Here is a 24,229-nt window from a genome sequence, read left to right on the forward strand (position 1 = left end):
AATTCAAAAAAGGTGAAACTCTTGCTAACATGGCCCAGGACCCTCACACTAAAAAACAGCTTCCTTATGCTATATGTGTATTCTACTGTGCACTTTGGCCTATCATTCAAATGCTACTAGGAGTTCCCTAAATGCAAAATGACATGATATATTCTATGTTCTTTCTCATACTAATAGAACACTGCATAGCTCTTTACCACTGGATGCATGTCCACAACACGACTAAGCCTGAAGGCCTCATTACAAGGTCGGCAGTGTTAGGAAAAATGTCTCTTTACAGCACATTTCCTTCCATTTTTATGGACCCCCCAAACGTTTTGCTTTTATTTTTGATCCTGACCTGTACTTTTTACAGTGCAATGAAGCCTTAATCTTCACTACACTGTCTTTTGCTCATCTGTTATGGGGAAGCTGACATGTCCTTCTGGCTGTCAGTACTGGGAAACATTGTTTCCCTTAGTCTTGCAACTTTGTTACTACTTTTAGTAACTTATCATTTGTGGTAACTTTTAGCATTGTACAAAGCATCTTACCATGCTGTACAATAGGGTACACTTTTTGTTTTTGCCCTATACTAACACTCGAAGGATTTTTGTTACTCTAGATGTGCTAAACGTACAAGCTGGTGGCACTAGTGACTTTTTACAATTTTTTGGTGTGTTTCGTTTTAGCCTTACCACGTTTACTGCATTTGGCTACTAACTGTGGCTAGTGTCCAAACATGGCCGTACCACATGTTATTTCGCTTGTCCTTTGGCCAGCTTGTTCTTTACCATTCTTCATGGCCTGTGACGCCAGGAAAGTCCTTATATGGACTTCCAGTGCCTGGAAAGTAGAGACTTTTGGCAGGCTACTGGAGGGCTATGTGTGTTTGCTGGCAGGATGTGGGCTGGGACTGTTTGGTCCCAATCCACAAACTGGTTTCAGTGTGTAGGATCGTCATGCATGAGTGTTAATGGCAGTGGTTCTGATTGGACCACTTTTGGGGGGTGTGTGTGGCTAGTTCTGTTATTGGCTAGTGGTAATTTCCTTACCTGGATTTTAGGATAAGAAGAGGACCCATGCACCCACTCATCAGAGAGCCTGGAGAAACCTGAAGGAGCCAAGACTCCAGCTGTGAGACCTGTGAAGAGACCGGAGACCCGTCTGAAGGAGGCCTTGCAACCAACTTCTGCTCCTGTCTTGGAGGAGCCCTGTCTTGCCATTGATCTTCAGCAGTCCTGTGAGGGACTTGTGACCCTTGGAATGGAGGGAGCATCCATTCCTGACATCTGCTCGGTACCCTGCGAAGAAGAGCTATAAGATGTGTCCCGGGACCTCCCTTTGGCTGACCGCGCTGCCAAGTCGCTGTTCCGTGTTGAGACCTGGAACTTGGGGGATCCTCAGCTTGTCCTTTGTGTCACCATGCTGTGGTGACCACCGTCTGAAACAGCTTACTTGCATTGAGTCCAGTCCTGAGAGGGGTCCTGTTTTTCTGCATAATTCATCTAAGAGTCCTTGGACCAGCGTAAGACACCAACCAGAGATATGCTCGAACCTGCAACCCTTGCAAGTCAAGGACTGAGGCTAACAATGGGAAAACAACCTCAGACCTTCTTCCATTGACCTTCCATGTCCTGGGAGGAATCAGAGTATGGGGGTGGGTGTAGTTACAGTGGTTCTTACCTGCCCTAAACTCCCTTTAAAAGTTTTCCTAACTTTTATAAAACTTGTGATATACTTTGGCTCTGCCATTGCTTGCTTGCGCAAGCCTTCCGAAAGTTGGGGACACTTCTATTAGTTAGAATAAACTGTCCTCTAGCCTTTCGAACTGTTCCCTGGACCCCAGAGACCCTACCCTTATTTTTTTCTGCATCACAAACTGTGTCGGAACGTTTCCTGAACCTTTGGGCATAAGGGCCCAGACAATTTAGGGAAAGACTTTTGAAGTTAGGGGTTATTCTCTGTGGACCTGTAGTACATAAAACTAATCTGCACTTTCTTTTACAGGAGTTTGATTTGTATTATGCCCTACTCTAGTGACTCTATATATGTAATCTATTAGGACTGTTGTGTGATACTTCGACCTGCTAGTAGTCATTTTTCATAGTGATATTTGGCCATAAATAAATAACAGTATTTGCATACACACTGTCTAAGTTTAATCTGTCTTTTCCATTGTGTGTACTCATTGTGGCCACTTTACAAGCTCATCACCTCTTGAGACTTAGCCTAGACCTCTCGCCACTGCTACTTTGAACTGGTTTGGCTACAGCTCCCACAGTTGTCCTTGTCACAATATAGGTTGGCCTTCTATACATCTGTCCACCAGGCCATAGTATAGAAAATCTGTCCTAGCAGGTGGTATCCTGCCGGTGCTAGCAGCTGGTCGCCGCACACCTCGTAACACACCTCTTAACACTGCTCTGCTGCCTGAGATCCCGTTGCCACCGAGACATTACAAATCCCAGGGGCCCTGGATAACAGGTGATGTAAACTATAATGGGAATGGGGACATGGAAGCACTGGCACCATTGCTAACGTTGCTGGTACTTCCGTGAGAAACATGACTGCTGGGCCCTGACCTGTCGGGAGCAACGGCCCCTCCAGGCATTCTCGTAGTTTGGCAGTCCGGAAAGGGTGCCGGGACGTTGTTACCGGCACCCTTATTTCCGGACCACCAGACTTGTAATGAGGCCCTCAGTCTTTTCATTTCAACATTGTTGCTGCTCTTCCTTTCATCATGTAAGTCTTTCCAGTGTGTGTTAATGCTAACTATAAAAATGACACATGTGCTGCGTGCAGAACCACCCAGCTAAACGGCGAACATACAAATACTGCATAGGCAAGCTTCTGCTCATAGAGTTTGTGCAGTCTCAACCTCTTGTCTCTGTATGGATGCTGTATCTGCATCCCAACATGCATGAACAAGCCACACTGCCAGTGTTTATTTAGGTGCCCTCCTTTTGACTCCGAAGAAGGACTTGCACTGAAGATAGCAATATTTCTGCAACTGTACCCATTTGAACTAGATATAAGGCTCATGCATTTTACACCACGCTTCATTGTCATTCATTTGTTAATCAGAGATGGGGCATGGAGCGTAATATTCTTTTCAGCCTCCCCATCCTCTCCGCCATACAAATATGACAGCATTTATACCAGCATGACATTTTCCTGCTGGTGTACATGCTGGGAATTCCAATGGAATCCGCCTGCATTTTACACTAGCAAAAACAGGCAGATTCATTGGAATCCATTATAAATACTGCCTGCAATGCATACATGACAGTCAGTGTTTAATCAATTTGGACTGTGAAGTATCAAAATACAAGCAATTTCGCCTGCTTTTTATACTGCCCTGGTGCACTTTGCAGTGCAACTGAAAGACATTGTATGGCGGGACCTGTTTGTAATGTGGTTTTAGGCATGGCTACTTACTTCATATATTAGTTTACACTCAGCAGTTCGATTTTGCCATCAAAATGAAATATAAAGTTTTGGTAATTTTTTATTTCAATACTTGACAAAGGGAGGTTCTCCTGAAACATTTCATGCACACTTTAAAATACTGAAACCTAAATAAATAAAAAACATCGACTGACATAGTTCTTTAAACTTTATTAAATATTGAATTCCTTTTTCCTATTTAAATTGTATGTGGGCACAGTGCAGAGAAAGGTGTTTAGCCTGCTACTGTATACGGTATCCATTTTGTTGCCAGCTTAGATAACATGTAGTTTTCAATAAATCAATGGATTAACATTGTGGGTGCCAATGTGCTCTGCTGGAACTGCAGATCCTTCTCATGGTCACCTTGCAGAGTCACCAGTGGCTGTTAATGTCCACAGTACGTTCTGTTCTGCCACGGGAACAATTCTAGCCACCACACAGATGTAATGATGAATGAATCAATACAAGCTCTGACTTGTGCCTGATTACTGAAACTCAAACCTCAGACAGGGAAAAGACTCTGCGAAGCTGTGGCTTTGCGAATCATTTAGACTTCCAGAAACGCGTGATGACCACCCTTTAGTTTGGTGACACAGAAATGGTATAAGAATTTGCACCAGAAAGTCTCCTTTTCTGAATTCCATGTAAACAATGGCTGCTTCACCCAAACATGAGAGACAGTAGGTGAGCACAATAATTGTCTGACTCCGGCTCTTGACACTTTTAGGGGCCAGTTTACAGAAACTTTGCACTGGTGCCAAAAATGCCCCAGCGCAAAACAACATGCACTTTCAATGTATTTTTTGACCAGGGCAGAGTTTGCCCATCGTGCTAATGCCATTCCGTATTAGCACTAGGGAAATCCTTGCCCTGCTTCAAAAATGAATTAAAAGTGCGTATTTTTTGTGCTAGGGAAATGTTTGCCCTAGTGCTTACATGATGAAAAATTGCACTTGCCATTGTGCAACCTCTTTTCAATATGCCCAAAATATTTTTTGCACTAGGGCAAAGTTTGCCCTAGTGCTAATATGGTGCAACTTTGCACTTGCACCAGTGTACAATTATCTGTTATCTGGCCCCAGATGTTGTAAAAACATTCAAGTGATTATCAACCAAGACATCCTTGTATTGTAAGTGTGTGACTATGCACCAGAGTAAGTCATTGATATTTCTCTTTCTCTGTTATCACTGTCATGTGTTTGTGCCAACCAAAATTGGGACACAGATACTCACACATGGGGATTAGTGTGAAGCTGATAGTGTGAGATCCTTGAAATCATGTTTGCACTGACCTGCATGCTCATTTCACAAAGTTTAGGACAGTGAAATATCTAACAATTGAGAATATGTATCTGCTTATCATAAGGATTGTCTGAGCATATGTGGCATATATGTTGCAGTATACCTGTAAGGTATGTTGCTTCTGGCACACATTCCATGGAGAGTCTTCAGTTGAAGATATATTGCTTGCAAGGGTTACTTTTCTGTCAGTTGAGTTGTAATGGTGCTGCTCCTGGAATGTGGACTGAAAGCATGGCAAGCTTATTCAAGTGCATCTGTAACCACAGCAAGCCAAGTGTTATCCATAAAAGAGAGGACCTTGCTGCGGGTGTCCAGGCAAACAGAGTGCCTCTTGGGCATATGTTCAGAGCCGTACTGCTTAAAACGTATGACTCTAGTGAACAGGATTGGAAAGTCGACCCTAAACCTGCAGGAGTGTGACTTTGACATGGAGCATTGACCAAGAGCTGGCAACCCCTTGACTACTGGTCTCTGATTCTGTGGTCAGTCATATGTGTGGGCAAAAGAAGAAAATGGAACACACTGAAAAACCCATGTGACTCCTTATTTTCACATCATGGACAAGGGCATGCAGGTGAAGAAGGGCCTATAGGTGACCATCTAGTGGCCAATACACATGGTGGAGTAAATTGACATGACAGGCTGTATGCATAAAGAGGCGAACAGGTGGTAAAGGATGTCCAACATTAACAATCCATCACTTAAGAAGAACTGCAACTCAGAGACATTGCATAATCCTGATCTGTGACTCAGAGGGTCATGCAGTTTGCCCTCCATAGTCATCAGGGCGCAGTCAAGACTAAGGCAAGTATGTGGGAAAATATGGTATCGACAATGTAGTAGAAGCAGAGGTAGCTACACGGTTACTGTGGCATGTTAAAAATCAGGGCGGCAAAAGAGCACCCGTTCCTTTTGCCTGTCTACGCCAGAAGCCATGGGAAAAGAGCAGCACAAGGTTTGGCAACTTCCGGGATTACTACCATCATGCTGGTGGTAGTGGATCCATTCTGAAGGTAACCATAGATAGACAATGGGCCTCATTACGACCCAGGCGGTAGAGGGCTAATGGCACTGGTAGAGCTGCCGGCGCCATTAACCCTCTACCGCCTCATTACGAGGTCTGCTCGCGGGTCCCGCTAAGGACGTCTGGTAAAACCAGGCATCCTTAGCGGGACCCGCTATCAGACCAGGATGCTAACAAGGGGCCTCTCCCTATTCCCATTGAGCCCTATAAGGGCCCGGGTCCGGGTCCCGGGAAAGGGAATTACCGGGCCCTCCAAGGTCGGAATTGCCCGGTATTTCCCCATTCAAGGAACCCGGACCCGGTACCCGGGGGGTAGCCATGCCGCCAAAAGCTGTGTGGCTACCTCTATACTCGTAATGAAACCCAATGTGACCTGCACTGCTAGAGTACTCCCAAATGTGAGGAAAAACTGGCTACCCATGTGCTCCTTAAGGAAATGTAGACCAACAACCTTCCACGGCATTAGGGCAAATAGATGAGGAATTACCTAGAGATCGTGGGAAATGCCCACTGCTGCATTGCCCCACTGCAGCCACTAGCCACTGCCACTGACCTAACCTGCCACTTTAAATGTGAATTAGTGTTACCTTCAGGTTACATGAGGTTTCACTACAACAGTGTTATGCTGAAATGCTGCTTACGGTTGTCCTTCTTTTCCCTTACTGCTGTCCTGCTCGTGAGCCCACACTGAGGTGCTCTTAATTTACCCAGGGTAAATGTGCCTTCCTGATATTATTTACACCCTTGCATTTTATGTGATGCCCATTCATGACAACGGAACCTTCAACGCCGACTTTATTGACGCTTGAAAATGATCTGGAGGGAAACTGGTGAAGCGTAAATTCAGCAATATATGTGTAGGGTTATTGACTTTTAATTTACCACATGTGTACCTTTAATTAACACTTGGAGTCCAACTTAGACTTCATCTCATGTCAGCCAATCAGGATGCTAGTAATGCAGTCTCATCATTTATTGTATATGCCCAAGCATTGTGACGTATGCAGTACCCTGACAAGCAGCACAGAACAATTACCTTTAAATGAGTAAAAGCTGAGAGGAGCATTTGCCGTCCAATTGTACAGTACAAAACAAAAAGATTGTCTTAAATTGTATGCTTTTAAAGTGATTATATGTAGTTTTACAAAATGCACATTCTCAAAGAATATTGTAGTTACCGCTTACTGTCAAAAACTTTGCACATATTTAAAACAAACAAACATGCAATCAATAAAATACAACATGTGTGAAGTTTGGGCTATTTGTTAACAGCCCTATGATATTAGTGAAGGATAATTGTTGGTTGAGAGAATGACCCTTCCCCAATGTATAGCCCGAGGAGAATAATCCGCAATAATTTGGGGACGGGTCATTATACAGAAATAATGGCATCTGCTTTGGTCTTCACATTTTAATTGTACAGTACAGCAAAAAAATGGTATGCTTTTAAAATTGTAATATGTAGAGTTTTACGCAATGTGAACTTTCAAAGAATATTTTAGCTATGGATTATTGTGAAAACCTTTGCACATATTTGGAATGACACATTGCCTTTCTTGGACTGCCGCAGGGGATGACAATCCGCCCTCTGGTTGAGTTACTGGATGTTAAGAGGAAGAGTAAGACTCCCCCAACTGTAAGTGAGCAGATTCACATTCGGGTGAGTTGACATCTTGTTTTTTTTCAGATGTTCTATATTTACGTTCATGTAAATAAGTGCCTACATACAGTGGTGCAAAGATGCATTTATCTTGCTGTAATATAATCATGGGGTGAAATTGCTTTTATGTGCTCAGAAAAAGCCAGCTACTGACATTGCTTTATGGTTCTACATGGAGGCATTCCCTTGTTTCTAATGCGGACATATCTCCACTTTACCCTTGCTTCCCCTCACCATGTTTTCCCGGACCTTCACCCCACATATAGGCAGATTGTAAGGTAATGTTGCTGGTGAAATGCTGGCATTCACACAAAGGTATAATGACCCTATGAGGCCGATTCATGGAAATATTTGCATGGAAAATCAGGGATCGACTGCGCTGCGCTGCACTTCTTCCTAACTTGCGTGGACGTCGCGCAGGCTCGGCATGTCTCTGCGAGCAGTCGAGTGCCTTGTGCGAGAGACCACGCAGAGCATGGGCAAGGCCTGTGCAGAGGGCAGAGTAGGGGGTGGAACTTGAAAAATGAGGAAGATCATAGGAAAAATAGGGCGTTACCAGGGACGGGCCACAAGCAGTCCATAGCATGGTCACAAATTCACACGAGAAAGAGTATTCATGGATGTGATCGCGCAACCTCCCATCTGCGAAATGCTCACGCAACTCCCTCCATGTCTCTGCCACCTGAAGCCAGGTGTAAGTACACTTGCACATAGCAATTGCAGTGCAGAGGTGGGTTTGCATGTCAGATTTAGGGGTGCGTGTACTAAGCCGGGGATCCGATCGGACTTAGGTGTGCGTGTACGCAGTGTAGTGTGAAGCAGGAACGGTTTACAGGGGTTTGCACGCAGATTTTCTGAGTTTCACCATACATCATACACATGTTGTCGGCTTCTGGTAACAGTTACGGGGAACCCAGCGCAGGGTCCTCGACATGCAGGCCCGCTTACGGGGCACCCCATTCACCGTTTGATGGGTGTGTGTGTTCTCAATGGGGGAGCACGCAAAGGTAGCTGAATCAGGCCCTTAATGTTACTTTATATGCTGAGATTTAGTTAGTCAGTGAAACAAATGTGTATGTGCTCATAATCTGCTGATGTGTAAAATTGACCAATCTGTGTCCAGAATATTGTGTATGTGAAATTGATTCATATAATAATAATCATTGTCTTAATAGACCTAGCCTGAGAGCTGTACTCGGTGTAATGGGCCCTGAAGACTGAGTTAAATGGCCCGAGTGCAGCAAGGGTATTTAACAAGGTTTACAGGCCCATTACTTCTGGTACGGCCAGAGGGCAACAACGTACAGGGTGGGCAGGAAGGAGGGGAAACTGGCCAGGTTAAGTGGCAGGAGTGGAGAAGCCAGGCCACTTTTGCCTGGTGTAGCCCTGCAGAAGATTTGATAAGGGAGCAGGGCGGATGCTACGTCGGCCACCTGAAGGTAAGGAGGAGGGGGTGGGGGACTGGGGATTCACTTTGCCTGGGCCACATCTGTCATGTGCGGCCAGGGCAAGAGGCGGGGCTCTCAACACAGTGTTCCCTGTGATTAGAAGGATTAGAGGGAGCACTGCGCAGAGAGCCCTGCTTGCAGTGGGCTTATCAGCACAGTGCTCCCTGTGATGAGGGAGCGCTGCACTCAGGGCTTTGCCCGCGACAGGGCTCTCAGTGTGCTGCACCCTCTCTTCTATGAGTGCCGTGCTGACAGCCCTCAGGAAGCACACGGCTCCCGTCATTTGGCCTATTTCCTGGTCATAATCGGTTTTCCGAGACATAACAGATTGTATGGCCCTGAAATTGACAATGGAGTGCCACATCACATCCCAGGAGGATGATAGTAGTTATAAATGTAATAATAATTTCAAAAATAATATTATTGTGTTCTTCAATAGCGCTTTATGCCAGACTCTTAAGTGCTGTTATAACAGATAGTAAGAACAAAGTTATGGCAGAAAAAGTCACAAGTTCACAGCGCTTATACAGTGATTAAGAAAATAAACATCAAGGCTGCGGGTATCTGGGCAGTGTGGGTGTACTGCCAATACACATCCACAAAAATAGTTGAAGAAAAACAAAGATGTTCCCAGTCTCACTGCGCCAAGAAATTATAATTAGTTGTTTGTGCAAAGAAAAGCCTTTATTGTTTGTGCGAAGAGAAGCCTGACACGTGTTTCAAGCTGTGTACAGCTTTTCATCAGAGGCTTAAATTGCATAGTACATCATTTCCATACAAATTGGGTAAAGTTAAAAATAAAACATACACATGATTGTTTTGTGCAAAGAATTGTTACATAAAGAACATAGGCACAAGTTGTGAGCAAGCAGTCCAGGGCGCGATGCAACCACAAAAAATATAACACATGTACATCACATGTAGGAAGAGTAAAAAAAGTAGAAATTAAGTTACCACAAATTAACCAATTTCATTCGTAGTAGTCCGTTGACAGACAAACAAAAAAAGAAGAAAAAGAAACATGATTTTAGAAACAAAAGTTGGCCATAGCAGCGCAATCAAGTTCCACTTAGTAAGCTAAGTCTTAAATCAAAGACTGTAATGTATTCCAAAAATAAGTACCTTAGGTTGCAGCAATAAGAACTCCACATTTAGAGTAGGACAATGCCACATACAGTTCTGTAGGCAGATAGATTAAGTAATTACTGGAAAGCCAATTGCAGAAAAAAGATTCTGTAAATTACCAAAACAAACCGTAATGCTGTCAATAAAATCAATAAAAACATACCTCAAAATGCCTCGCAGTTGCGGAAAGCTAATTTAGCCGAAGAAAACAGGAAAAGAAAATAAATCTCAAATTAGTATTAAAAAAACCACCAAAGTACCCATTAGATTAACTCCAATTAACTTGTGATTCAAAAGGACTGTGGACAATTTCTGACTGGTTAACCAAAAAAGCCAATTAAAAGTTAAAACTACCGCATGGGGAGAGCAAAATAAACACACCTACCTCAATGACAGCTTGTTTCAGTCTACTCGTGTTACCATTGCACAATGCACGAAAGAAAGGTAGGACTAAATATACTGGAATGCAGTATAGCACAATGCATGGCCTTCCAAGTAAGAAAAACAGAAAGGGGCAAAAGGGATCGCCATGTTGGGTGAACTAAACACACCTTTAGAAAAGCCTTAACTTAGTGAAACCGGTCCATAAGCCCAAATTAGCCAAAAAATAAAAAGGAGAATTTAGCAAACAATTATTACTCATGTTTTGCTGATGAAATTTATTTTTTGTTTTTTGTTTAAATTTATTTATTTAAATATATATATATATATATTATTATTATTATTTTTTTTTTTAGAGACAAAATTAATTTAAAAGTAACAAGCCACCGCTAGTCATGAATAATTGAAGTGGTATTTAAATAAACCAACAATTCCAATGCACTAAAAAAAAATAAAAAAAAAAGTGTGGTGCCTGAGTGCGCTGCTACTGAACAACATTACAAATAAAGGCGCATTGCACAGTAATAATACACGTGGAACAAGAATATAATTACAGGAGGGGCTCCCACCAAGAGGATAATGAAAGGCACTTGTCAACCCCAACAGAGGAAATATGAATTATAAAAATATGGCAAACTCATGATCTGAATTAAGTCCTTCAGAAACAGTGCGATATTTACAAATTAATTTGGCCTCCAATTGTCGTAATTTTAGTGTAAGGTTACCACCCCGTGGGGGCAATGCCACTTTGCACAGCCCCACAAAACGAATGTCATTTTTGCAGTCCATTTGATGAGATTTTTGCCAATGATAGGCAAGGGGGTATTTAGCATCTTGGCTCCCAATGGAAGCCAGATGTTCACAAATTCTAATTTTAAGTGGGCGAATAGTGCTCCCTATATATTTCAGGCCACAGGTGCATATAATGCAATACACTACAAACTTAGAATTACAATTGATGAAAGACTTGATTTCATGATTACCTCGTAGCCCAAAAGAGACTGCGGATGTTTCAAATGTAAAGTTGCACATATTACAAACACCACATTTATGAAAACCAAGGACTCTGACGGAATTGAGCCAAGTCTAGGGTATAGATAAGGGGCTCATAAATGATGGACTCAATAACTTTTTAAGGGATGTACCTTTGCTGTAAGTCACACTGACATTAGTGTCCAACCAATTTGAGATGTCTTTGTCTTTGCACAAACAACTAATTATAATTTCTTGGCGCAGTGAGACTGGGAACATCTTTGTTTTTCTATAACATATAGTATTAATGCCTAGAAAAATCATATTGGAAAAACATCTGAGAACCAGTGAAATAGCTTTTGATGAGTCCAGAAAAAATGTGGCCGTGCAATTGTTTTTTTTATTTTTATTTATTCAAAGGTCCTGTTACAAGCAAAACAATACAGCCTTATATACATACAGTGTGAAACATTTCTTTCAATCACTCGTACATGAAGAATTACAAACATTTATTAAGTTAGATTCAAGAGCTGTCGCTGTCAGACAGGGGTGTTGCTAGGTCTGGAAAAGATCAGGGGCTCAGCTGATGTCGGGACTGGTGGGACTGGGGGCCTGCTATAGCTTTTGGTTGTAGCCCCTGAGTTTCTATCTGGGGCTACAACCAAAAGACCCAGGGCTATAGCCCCCTAGCCCCCTCCCACCCCCCAGCTATGCCTCTGCTGTCAGATTCCAAAATACACAAGTATATTCTGAACGGGGCTCAAATATTCTTAAGGTGACATATCGAAGGTACAGAGAGAACAAATTGCTCTTCGCATTCATTAACATACGTTAGCTCACAAAACCAGTCCTCCAAGTTGGGAGCGTTTTTTGACTTCCAACACTTTAATATGCTTTTCTTAGCCACAGCATATGAAACATTAAATAGCCTTCTTGTAGTCTCTGAGGATTTGCCGATGTTGCCAGACAGGTACTTAAGAGGAACCAGAGAGGATGGAAAGTGGACTCTGTCTTCTATGGCCGCAGCTACCCTTCCCCACAATGATGCAATCGCGGGACATGACCAATTCATATGGAAGGTATCTGCCCGAAGAGATCCGCATTTCAAACATTCACCAGTACAGTTTGTCATGAATTTAGCCACTCTAACAGCAGTATAGTGCAATTGGTTCAAAATCTTGAGCTGAATCAGGCACAACCCAGCATTCAAGGATATAGATTTAGTTAATAAACAATATTTGCACCATTTGTCACCCCCAATCAGGGCACCTACTCGCCTCCCATGTTGATTTGATGGAGTTTTGTGAGGGAACATGCGATTGTATTAACCCATATAACCTAGACACCCCATTCTGTGTACCATCAGTAGACATAATGGCTCTTATGCGTTTGTGTGAATCTGGTTCTTTCGGAAATGAAGGCCATCTTTTATGGAATGCAGCTCTCATTCGGTGGTATTGTAGGAATCTCAACTGCCGGCCCCCAATAGTGTTCCCAAAATCCCTTAAAGTGACATATTCCCCCTGAGGGTATATATCGCCTATGTTTAGTTGTTTGGAGGGGTCCCAAGTTCATTGTAACGTCTCGCCGAATGTGTGAGAGATTCCCGGAATGCACCACAATGGGGCTTCTCGGTCATAGGGTGTCTCCATATCGATTTTTTAGTGGCTCTAATGGAGTCAAATGCACAGGAGTCTCTGTGTTTTATACTAAATATAACTGAAATAAGGTTATTAAGGGATGCAGCATATCTTTCCAACGGTATATGTGTAGCTGTGTCTGCCAGGGTACACCAATATATTGCGAATTGGGCTTGTGACACCAAGTAATAAAGTTCAAAGTCGGGTGCTGCTAGTCCACCACTTGAGTACGGTTCAGCTAATTTACACCAGTTTATCCTTGCCACGACGGTTCCCTAGACAAATGCAGTAGCTAACGATTTAAGTTTGACGAAGAAGGGTCTACCAGGCCAAATGGGTATGTTACAGAAGTAATATAACAATTTCGGGAGGACTATCATTTTCAAAAGTGCCACTCGCCAGTAAAGTGAAATTGGGAGTTTTATCCATAATTGTAACTTTGTAGCCGACTGTTGCAAATGGTTGTCATAATTGTCTGTGTACAATAGCCGTCGGTCACAAGACACCATGATGCCCAAGTACCGCAACCGAATCGGTGTCCATTTAAAGCCACCTGTCTTGGGTGGTTGCGTGGTGATGGGATTGATAGGAAACAGTTCTGAATCGGAATCGTTTATTCTATAGCCGGAGTATCGGGAAAAAGTATGAATGTCTTTCATTATGGGTTCAAGGTTATGATCGGGGTCTCCGATAAATAGGAGAGTATCATCGGCGTAGAGAGATATTATCTGTGGAGGCCCACTTATCCCAATCCACCTGTGTCCATGCACCAGTCTAATAAAAGGGGCCATGGGTTCGATGGTAAGGGCAAAAGTATTGGGGGGAAGGGGAAACCCTGTCTGGTGCCCCTCCCGAGTGAAAATAATGCTGATAGTGTTCAGTTTGTTAGGACTATGACGCCAGGTCTGGTGTACAGGAGTCATACACAGCTCAAAAAGTAAGGGCCGATCCCAAAACAGCACAAGACCATGAACAAGTATCTCCACGACACAGAGTCAAATGCCTTTTCGGCGTATAAGGCGGGCCACTACAGCTGTCGCATCGGGACTCACCTGTGCCATCACCCAAACAAACGCCAGAGATTCAGTGCGGTCGACCTCGTTGGAATAAATCCTGATAGGTCTGGATGCACTAAGAGGGGCATATTCGGGAGAAGCCTAGAAGCCAGAATTTTCGCAAATATTTTCGCATCTGTATTAATCAATGACAGGGGCCTATATGAGGCCATATCGTGTGTGGGTCAGGGAGGTTTAAGTAACACTGTAATAATAGCTTCCTGCATCGATTCCGGAAGTGCGCCCTTTTCCATAGATTCCTCCCACACCCCCAGTAGGATAGGTGCCAACTCCTGGTGGAATTCTTTATATAATTCAATCCCCAACCCATTCGACTCTGTTGCCTTCCCAGATGCAAGTGACTTAATGGCACTAACTATTTCGTCCTGCGTTATGAGCTGTTCCAGAGCAAGATTTGCCTCAGGTGAGATTGTAGGTAGTTCCAATGTTGCCAGGTATCTAACAAGTTCATCTTCTGTGACCTCATCTCGATTGTAATATAGTGTGGTATATAAATGTTTAAAATAGGCATTAATGTCTTTATCATGGGTTATGATTGAGTCATCTGTTGTTTGAATCCCCGCGGTGGGATTGCAGTAATTTTTGGCTTTTAACAGATTAGCAAGAGATCTTCCAGCTTTATCCCCTTCTGCATATCTACAAGCCGTAACTGGGGTGGCCATGTATAATACCTTCCAGTCCGCAAGCTTGTGGAAGTCTCTTAATAACTCCTGAATCTGTGCTAAGGTATCCTCCTTATGTGCTGCACTATATTTATTCTCGTGCTCCCTAAACTGGGACTCAATTTGGCTTAGTTCTCTTCTGATATTTTTAAGTGATCCAGAGGTTTTGAACATAATAATACCCATGACCCAGACTTTGAAAGTTTCCCAAAGCACCCGGTGGGTGCAGACGGACCCAACATTAATGTCAAAAGATTCTGTAATTTCAGCACTTAGGGCCTCAGACACATTGGGGACTCTGAGGATTGCAGACGGTATCCTCCATCGTAGCACTTGTGGTGGTGAGTCGTTCAGCACAAGGGACAGAGAGACTGGGGAGTGGTCAGACAGAGTGTGCGGTAGGATATTGCAACTTTGTACCATATTGGCAATTGAGGTGGATAATAACCAATAATCTGTTTGGGACTCAGAGTCATGAACCGTAGAATAGTACATGAACTCGTTATTGTGTGGATTAAGTGTTCTCCACATGTCTATAAGGGGTAGCTGCAATAGAATTTGGTGTAATGTATTAGCTTCTTTTGTGAGCGCTCGTGGGGCATCAGAGGACCGATCCATTGTTGTGTCAAGAATAGTATTAAAATCTCCCCCCCCAAATCACCGGGTTCCATCTAATGGGATAAGCATGTCTGCAATTGCCTGGTAAAATTCTGGGTAGTCCATATTAGGTCCATAGGTATTACCCAATACAGCTGGAAGTCCAGCCATCTCTCCCCAGACAGGTACATATCATCCCAGAGGGTCAACCTTGCTCCTAGCATAATAGGAAACCCACCGAAGGATGAGTAAGAGTAAGGATACCCCTTGCGGGCAAAGGAGGTGTTCAACATCAGGATCTTTGGGCTGTGTCTTGACACATATGCATTTACTTTCCTCACCTTGCTCGGTTTGTTAAGGCCTCGGACATTCCAAGTCATCAGCTTGATTTGCAGCCCTCTACCTATGGAACCCCTAGAGGCCATTTACGATATGCTCTTCTAACCAGCACTGTATGCACACACTCTTCATTCATAAATTTCTTTGCAACAGGACCATTATTTTTAAACCATTTAACCCTTGTAGACATCTTGCCTTACCCTCCACCCCTCCCTCCCCCAAAACATATCAAAAGCTTCCCTGTGGTAACTGTTAACGCCACAGTTCCCCATGAACATACCAGCCCAAACTGCCTTTAATTCAGGCTTAAGGTTAGACTGGGTTGTGTCTGAACCCATCCCGCTACCCACACCATCAACTCCAACTAGATGATGAACCACCATGACTCTAGGAACTTTCCAGAGGCGTGCGTGCTGCAGCAACCTTGCCAGCCACAACCACACACAACCGTCCAGGCATTACTAACTCAACTGTATAGGTGCTACTTGAATTCTCCATCATATAATGCAGCGCTTAAAGGCTATAACCATTAACATAGTTCAGTCTGTAGGATATCTCTTGTCATCGTCCGGTCTCGGGCTTCTATTTTGGTCTAAATCTCGGTTCCGGGGTGGAATCGGGATAGAAGATTCAACATAGTTCATGGCTTCAAAAAAAAGTGTGCCCTGTCTCCATGCTGTATTTCCAACTTTGCGGGGAAGATCAAAGCGTATGGTATTCAGTGCAGTCTGAGCTGTCTCTTCACCGGTATAGGACCTCTTCTGGGCCTGCACCCCCACAGCAGAATCCGGGTATATGGATGTTACTTTCCTCGTATGTCAGCGTCCTCAGTTCTCTGGACAATCTTAGGATTAAGTCTCTGTCTCTGTAATTCAGCAGCCTCGCTATAATGGTGTGGGAGAGGCCCTGGTTTGGGTGGCAGGGCTAGGTGCGATGAGCCTGCTCTACAAGAAATGGATCTGAAAAGGATGCAGTTGCAAACTGGGATGTCAAAAGTGCCTCCACAAAGACTTCCATCTGGCCCTTGCATGCAGATTCTGGTACTCCGACAATTCGAACATTGTTCCTTCTGGATCTTGACTCCAAATCCTCACATTTTCCCCTTATCTTGGACAGCTCCCCCTTCAGGAGTGTTATGTCTCGGTCATGCTGATCCACCTTGTCCTCCGTCACACTGATTCTAGTTCCATTTCCGTTATTCGAGCACTCTCTTTCTCCAATTTTGCCTTAAGACACCCAATCGTTGCTACTATGTCATCCAGTTAGACATTAAGGGTTAGGAAGCTTGACTGGACAGTTGTTAGTAGATGGTCTTCTCTGGAGTTACCGGTCGATGTTGATGGGGCCTCGCCTGGCAGTGGCGCCGGAGGATTCGCCACAGGAGTGTGGGAGTTGGTGAAAGAATCCATAGGGCCCTTCTTCTTACCGCCTGCGCCTTTAGTCATTATCGACGGGTTGTAAAAGGATAGTTCACTATGACCAATCAAATCTATTAGGCAGTACCTTAAAGGGTTAGTCCATATAAATTGTTTGTGGCTGGTCTACCCAACCCTTTCTTTTCAAGTGTTGGGGCTGGACAACACTCTTCCTGACTTGTTCACAATAATGTTCCAACCGTTGGTTATATTGTTGGTTCGCCAAAGCCTCCAGACTCTGCAGTCGACTGTATTGCTTTACACTTAGGATGAGACCTTGCTGGCCGTCAAAGGAAAGTCTTAGGATTAGAGGATTCTGTCTATATAGTGTTGCCTTGCCCCACAGATCCGGTGTTCGTTGTGTATGTCTTTTCCAGTGTACACCATGGATCACAGCATAAATTATAGTCCCCCTATCATCAAGGGCCTGAACCACGTGATCAAGTTGTTTCACACAGTGTGACCCGCTTGATATTATGGTAGTGTTGGGGACTTGAGGGAAATTAGTGAACAGTACACCGCTCCCAAATGATACATATGGCTGTGTATTTCCTGTGCGTGTTATTTGTTGGGGGTAAAGTCTGTTAATTGAATAAGGGTGCTTGATAATGTATTGCAACACCACTACTGCTTCAGCCCATGTAGTATTCCTGTGCCACCTCCATTCGCCTTTGACCTATATGCTTCACTTCTTTATGGCGTAGGATACACTGTTGCCCCCCCCATTATTTAGAGTTTTGCTTCGTGAACTAGGAGCCACACATTTGTCCCTCTATATTTCTTGAGCTCCTTAGTATTATGCCCGCATCCCGGCTAAAGGGCCCAGATTATGCCCCTTGTGGATCAGTCTGTTAATTGATCAGCAACTAATGAGTTGCCACAGGGCTAGCCTCAATATCTGGGGGGATACCTGCATTCAGAGATTGTGTGGTCTGCAGATTATATGGATTGCTTTCATCCCCACCGTCATGCAGGGCGGGCCAGCTGAGTACTCTACTCTCGTGATTGAATGGTTATAAGTGTCATGTATCCCTAGTGACTGCCGCTGCACCGGGATTCAATTACACCCCACCCGTTGATCACACAGTGGTAAGTAATTTGCAGCGGGCCAGTCCCAGAGGCGCATACAACATATGGGGGGCAGATGTTCCATGGGGTCGTGCAGCCAACCGGAGGTAGGGATATGCCTTCCCCGCTACACTTGTGCAGGGCGAGCCAGCTGGTTCTGTGACTTTGTGGTTGAATGTCAATTAGGATATCACATACCTCATGTGACTGCTGCTATCCTAGATGTCAACACCTCTCCTCGACGAGGCCAGGCCTCCACGGATGTTAGGGACCTGTATCCGGACATTGCGGGAGTCATGGAGCAACAAGGGAAAGCTGTGGCCTCAAGGGTCGGAGGAGCCACGCATGCCTGCAGCAGTGCAGCTGTGTAGACGCTCCACCCGGCTCTCTTCCTCTGCTACCCCTTCAGCAAGCGAGGGTCCCGCTACTCAAGTCTGTCCGCAGGGGCCGTGCAGTCCGGTGCACATTACGGACCCAGCGAGTGAGTGCAGGGGCACCAGCGCCACAGTTGGTCACGATCCCCCAGGGGGGGATATGGTGTGCGTGATCTCACTGAAGGGGGGGCTGGTCTTACCCCCCTTCTTCTCCGATCGTCATGGAGTTATTGTGTTGGTGCAGGAGATTCCCGGGTCTGCTTCAATGTCTCACAGCTGGCTCCACCAAGTCATTGGCCTACGAAGCCGCATTCATTCCCTCAGCAGGGCGTTCCCATCCTGTGGAAGTCCGCTACGGGCCGCAGTCTCTGGTCTTGCTGAGAGAATGCCGACATAGATATCTAGACAGCCGCTCAGCGGAGAGAGCCCAAAACGACCCAGCATCTGTCCAAAGCTTTACGCTTCTGTTTTTCTTTGTTTACTTGCCACTAGGTAGCACCAATCAGGATATTTACTTGTTAAGCATGTGGTCTGAGGCGGAGACACACAGCCAGGCAGCCATACCGAAGATGCGCAACAGCTCCTGTGTCCGTGCAATTGTTGATTATGGTACTTTTACCACCAGTCTTTATATCCTCATAACTGGTGAGGGAGTGGAAGGGTGAACTGTGTGCTGAGAACCAGAGAGCAAGCGAAAAGGCCTTCATGTGCTCATAACTAATGAGAGAGAAAATGTACTTTTCTTTTACAAATATCTAGCGAGTGAGTGAAACCGCTGATCTTGTGCATAGAACCAGGTCGTGAATTTGCTTTTTATGTAGTCAAAAGCAATGAGTCAGTGATGTTGCAAAGTCCACCACATTGTCCTCCTTGTGTACTTGTGTAACATGAATCACACAAAATGAGCACCACTCATCAACTAATCCCCAAAACACCAACCTCCTCCTACTTCCTCACCAAGCAACATGTAACAATAGCCGAACAACATGCTTCACAAATTGCCCAATATCAACATCATAGAATACACAGCTCTAGAAAATCCAGATACACATCATGCTCTCAATCAGCACTGCTTTGCTTGTCGTCAATGGTATATCCAGTCTTCCCCCACATCATAACCAACAGCAACCCTAAATTGGCCCTCTGCCCCCACTGTGCCAGTTCACAGTGAAAATGAAGAGAAATCAGTGAGTTACAGCCGCTGGGACAAAACACCATTTGTCATTTATCCGCTACACCAAGGCCGAACGACCACATGCCATCAGTGGAACTCTGCTTGCTAGCCCGTGCTGCATGTTCCAAATGTGACTTGTTCCTTTAAAACACCAGCACTTTCTCTTAAAGGTGGGGTGAGGCTCATATTTCACTTTTCTTTGAACGGCATCACTGCCTGTAAGATGACACTTATCGCAATGGAGTACCTGTGGGGAAATGTACTAAAATAGGAGCTTCCCAGTTTTTGCTTGTAACTTCTCCTAGAGCTGCGTGGAGATTACTATATTTAGTGATCTTGACTCTGCTATTTGGCCATTAGCCTTGGGGGATCCCCATCGGCCCCTTTCCCTACGCTGGACCCCACCCCCCCAAGACTAGCGTCACGTCATTGGGTCTGACTTGCAGTTCCTTGTGGTAGAGCACCTCATGACCCTGATCATACAGACTGGCTACAGTGTGGCCCCTCCCTGGTTTTTGCTTTCTTGATTGTTGCCTCATTTTGGAGAAGTGTTTCATCCTGCCATAGAAGGGGCACCTGTAGACACAGACAGACTATTCTAAGACATTGCACTGAGTGTGAGGCGCTGTCACATATGTGAGAGGATAGCACAGGGGCAACACATTGGTCTTGGAAGCAAGACCACGGAGAGCAACAGACGTTCAAATCCCAGATCCGCGCTTGGAAACCACGCTGCTTACCTGCACTGGAGTTAGTACCAATTGAGGGGGTCTGAGGCAAACCCTGGCTGCTTCATGTTTCTGGGAGACTGGGCCACAGCATTTAGTGGGAGGTCCAGGTTGTGGTGTCCCCTGAATTAGCTCACTAAGATGGCCGCCGCCTATTTGTTTATCATGGTTGCCTAGCAACCACTGTGCGACGAGATTTAACTACACACAGTGAGCCGGAGGCGGAACCCGGCCCACCCCGACAAAGGCCCACAACGATTAAGGCCCCTTCCTGTCTGCACCTGTCCGCACCGGCAGTACGGCGCGGGACACTTCGTCACTGCCCCCCTTCTCGTAAAGCTCTTCCCCCCATCCAAGCCGCATATACCTACACCTAGCAGAGGCTAGATAATCTATCTCCTCCAAGAGACTAACTGTGTCAAACGGAAGCACATCAGCCATCTACCAGCTTGATCTTGATTTCCCAAACACTTTCCAGACCACCGGTAAGAGTCTGCTTGCATTCTGTTCATTCATGCTGTCACAGCCAACACCTTGACCCTGAGTCATCGAGCACTACGCTGAACAAACACTCACTACGCCACTATGTGTATTTGCAGTTTGAATCCATATTACTTTCCGCAATTCTTATATGCCATGAAGTAGCTCCACTGCTGTATTTGCGGCTACCAATCCGCTGTACTTGTGTACCTTGTATTCTCTCACTGCTTGTTTACAGTGTATACCTTCATTGCTTTGCCTCAAGATGTACTGTCACGCCTCATGACCTATATAACATCTGTTTACTCATACTAAACATGCTGCCTCCTCAGCGTTGCTAGCCTCATATATTGCTCTGATAACTTGCCATGCATATTCTGTTATACCCTGTATTGCTGTCCTCTGCATAATGTACTGTACCTCTGCTGGGTTTACTCTAACCCCTTTTGCATATCTAAGACTGACTTGTGTGTGCACTGGCATTGCTGTGTCACAGCTTGCAGTGCTGTGACTTACAAAGCTATCTACCGTATCAATTACGCTTAGCACGTCTGTTTCCTACTCTATCACTCCTGTAATTGTGACTGTGTCCGCATACCAGTCCTACTATCTCCCGCCTTACCACACGGATACGTGCGACTGTGTCATTGATCTTAGAATGTCCGCCTCCTACTATATCAGCATTGTACATAAATAATGATAGTGACTGTGTCCCCCACCTTACAACTTAGTTTCACAGCCACGCTTTACCACCCTGCTCTGAACTAGCCACCATACAGTACATCCGCATCTCGCTATGCTGCTGCACTTCTTTGCTTGCCACTTCCTTGTACACTGGGCCTTGGCTACCCCCCTGGGCTGCACTTACAACTCGTCATTCAACATTACCTCAGAGACCCACTGTTATTATTATACTACCATGCCACCGGCCATCAACTCTGTTACCAGACCACTGGCTCACCATACTTCCACGCCCATCATGCCTCTTACACCTACCCACCGCAACACCCAAAATTCCAACCTCCCCCACAATACTAATCCTTACCTTAACTCCCCTGCCCTGGGCTACAGCACTTTGCAACAAAACCCACACCTAATCAACCCTTCTCGCTCCACTTGAGAAACCACAGACTAGGACCTAGTTTCCTCCACACACCACGACTTTATTGTAATACTTACCAGCGAACAAACACTACCCCGCCTCTGTCTGCCAAGGTACAGTGTGACAACCACAAGACCCCCTTAAAAAATTAGGTAAAGGGTGCTCTCATCAATGCTAGATCCCTCACGGCCCATGCTCTTGACATCGCAGATCTAATTACCACACAAAACCTTGACTTCATCGCCATCACGGAAACTTGGCTACACGCAGCCTCAGGTCCTCTATTAGCATTAGCCATTCCTGATGAATACTCCATCATTAGAAGTAATCGCAATTCCAACCTCTCTGAAGGAGGCGGTGTTGCATTTATACATAAAGACGACATCAATATGAGATTGATTCCCAATACACAACTTAGTTCGGCTGAGTGCCTATCAGTCAAACTCTCTCATAATACTACAGCTACTTTGCACCTCATCTATAGGCCTCCAGGCCCTCTCTCTACATTCTCGAATGACATCATGACCATCCTTGCAGACAACACTAAACCTAACTCCCAAGTCTTATTACTTGGTGATCTCAATCTCGGACTACTGGATCCTAATGACCTCCATGCTCGAGATATTGCTAGCAATATTTCAAACTTAGGATTCTCCCATCGCATTCTCAAACTTACCCATTCCAAGGGAAGAATGCTCGATTGGATCGCTGACCTAAACTGTAACACGCATATTGGCTCCAACTACCCAGGTGCTTGGTCAGACCACCACATCATCACCTTTAACATGCCCGCCAATGACCCATGCACCAAACCTAATATTGCGCCTTCCATCCCTACAAGAAACAAAAAGGACATTACTAGGGACAAACTGCTTCCTCTCATCTTGCCTATACTCAATAACTGTGCCTTTGCACATGATGACCCGACGGTCTTGTTGGACACCTTTAACCAAATTTTGCTTAATGCCATTAACACCATAGCACCTCTCAAATCTAGGAAACCTAAAGAGCGCGTCCACCTAAACTCGAGGTTCACTCCACATCTCAGAATACTTTGCAAAGAAAAACGTAATGCTAAGGCAATCTGGAAAAGTCACCCAAGTGAGGCTAATAAAGACAACCTCATTATAGTATCACTTAACTACAAGAAAGCAATTGTACAAGCAAAAAAAGAGACCTACAACCAGAGTATCTCACAAGCAGAATCTAACATGAGGGAGCTATTCAAAATTCTCAAAGAATTCGAATCCCCCTCCTCAATCCCCGATACATGTAGTAAGGACCTTACAGACTAAAATCAATGCTAAGCAAAACTGTTTACAAACCATCTCTCAAACTAATTTCTCGACTAGTAAAATTAAAACACCCACATTCACTCATACACCATTTAGCTTTGCTCCTCTAACCATCCCTGAGGTAGAAAGCATCATTAGTAAACTGAAACCGTTTAATTGTCAGGGTGATTCCTGCTCTGCCCCTATCATTAAGGAATCTGCGCATGAACTTGCCCCGTTCATCACCGCCTTCATCAATTCCTGATTTCACTCGGGCATTGTCCCTGACAATCTCAAGGATGCATGGGCCATCCCGTTGCTAAAAAAAACCTACTTTAGACCCTAGTATACCCACCAATTATAGGCCTATCACAATGGTCCCATTCTTACTGAAAATCTTGGATAGAGCAGCGTATATACAGATTCAGCAGTATCTGGAAACCAACTATTTACTCGGCACAAGACAATCTGGTTTTTGACCTAAGCACGGGATGGAAACAGCCCTATTAGATCTCGAAACTCAAATTGAGGACCTAAAAGACAATGGCAAAATGCCTTATTATTACTCCTCGACTTATCGGCAGCTTTTGATTTGGTCAACCATTAAATCCTCTGTCGGCACCTGAAATCAGCTTCCCACTTCTCTGAGAAAGCCACCAAATGGATCAGTTCCTTCCTGGACAACAGACACATGAGGGTATTCTCGCCTACTGTATCTCACCAATGCTCTATAATGTATTCACTAAACCTCTGTTCGATGTACTTGATTATCTGGGTGTCACCTATACCAACTACGCTGATGACACCCAGATACTCATTCCCGTCACAGGGGATTACATAGTGGACTCAAAAGCCTTGAACAATATCTATCAAGTCATTCAAGCCTGGATGGCCCAGCATGAGCTCTGTCTTAACGATGACAAGACAGAGGTCATCATCCTGGGCTCCCAACATCG

At 44.7% G+C, this 24,229-nt stretch overlaps 1 protein-coding gene across 1 annotated transcript in view; it reads left to right on the forward strand.

Moving 5' to 3' along the window:
- The window catches only part of LOC138481050 (sodium/hydrogen exchanger 2-like), a 1,286,045-nt gene that overhangs the window by 911,071 nt on the left and 350,745 nt on the right, over positions 1-24,229 (forward strand). Inside the window, exon 6 of the mRNA XM_069612916.1 lies at positions 7,329-7,418. Coding sequence (XP_069469017.1) covers positions 7,329-7,418 — 90 coding nt within the window. The remainder of the gene's footprint in view (positions 1-7,328; positions 7,419-24,229) is intronic.

This window comes from Ambystoma mexicanum, chromosome 5p (assembly GCF_040938575.1).
Source record: "Ambystoma mexicanum isolate Mex_15411 chromosome 5p, UKY_AmexF1_1, whole genome shotgun sequence".
Lineage (NCBI taxonomy): Eukaryota > Metazoa > Chordata > Amphibia > Caudata > Ambystomatidae > Ambystoma > Ambystoma mexicanum.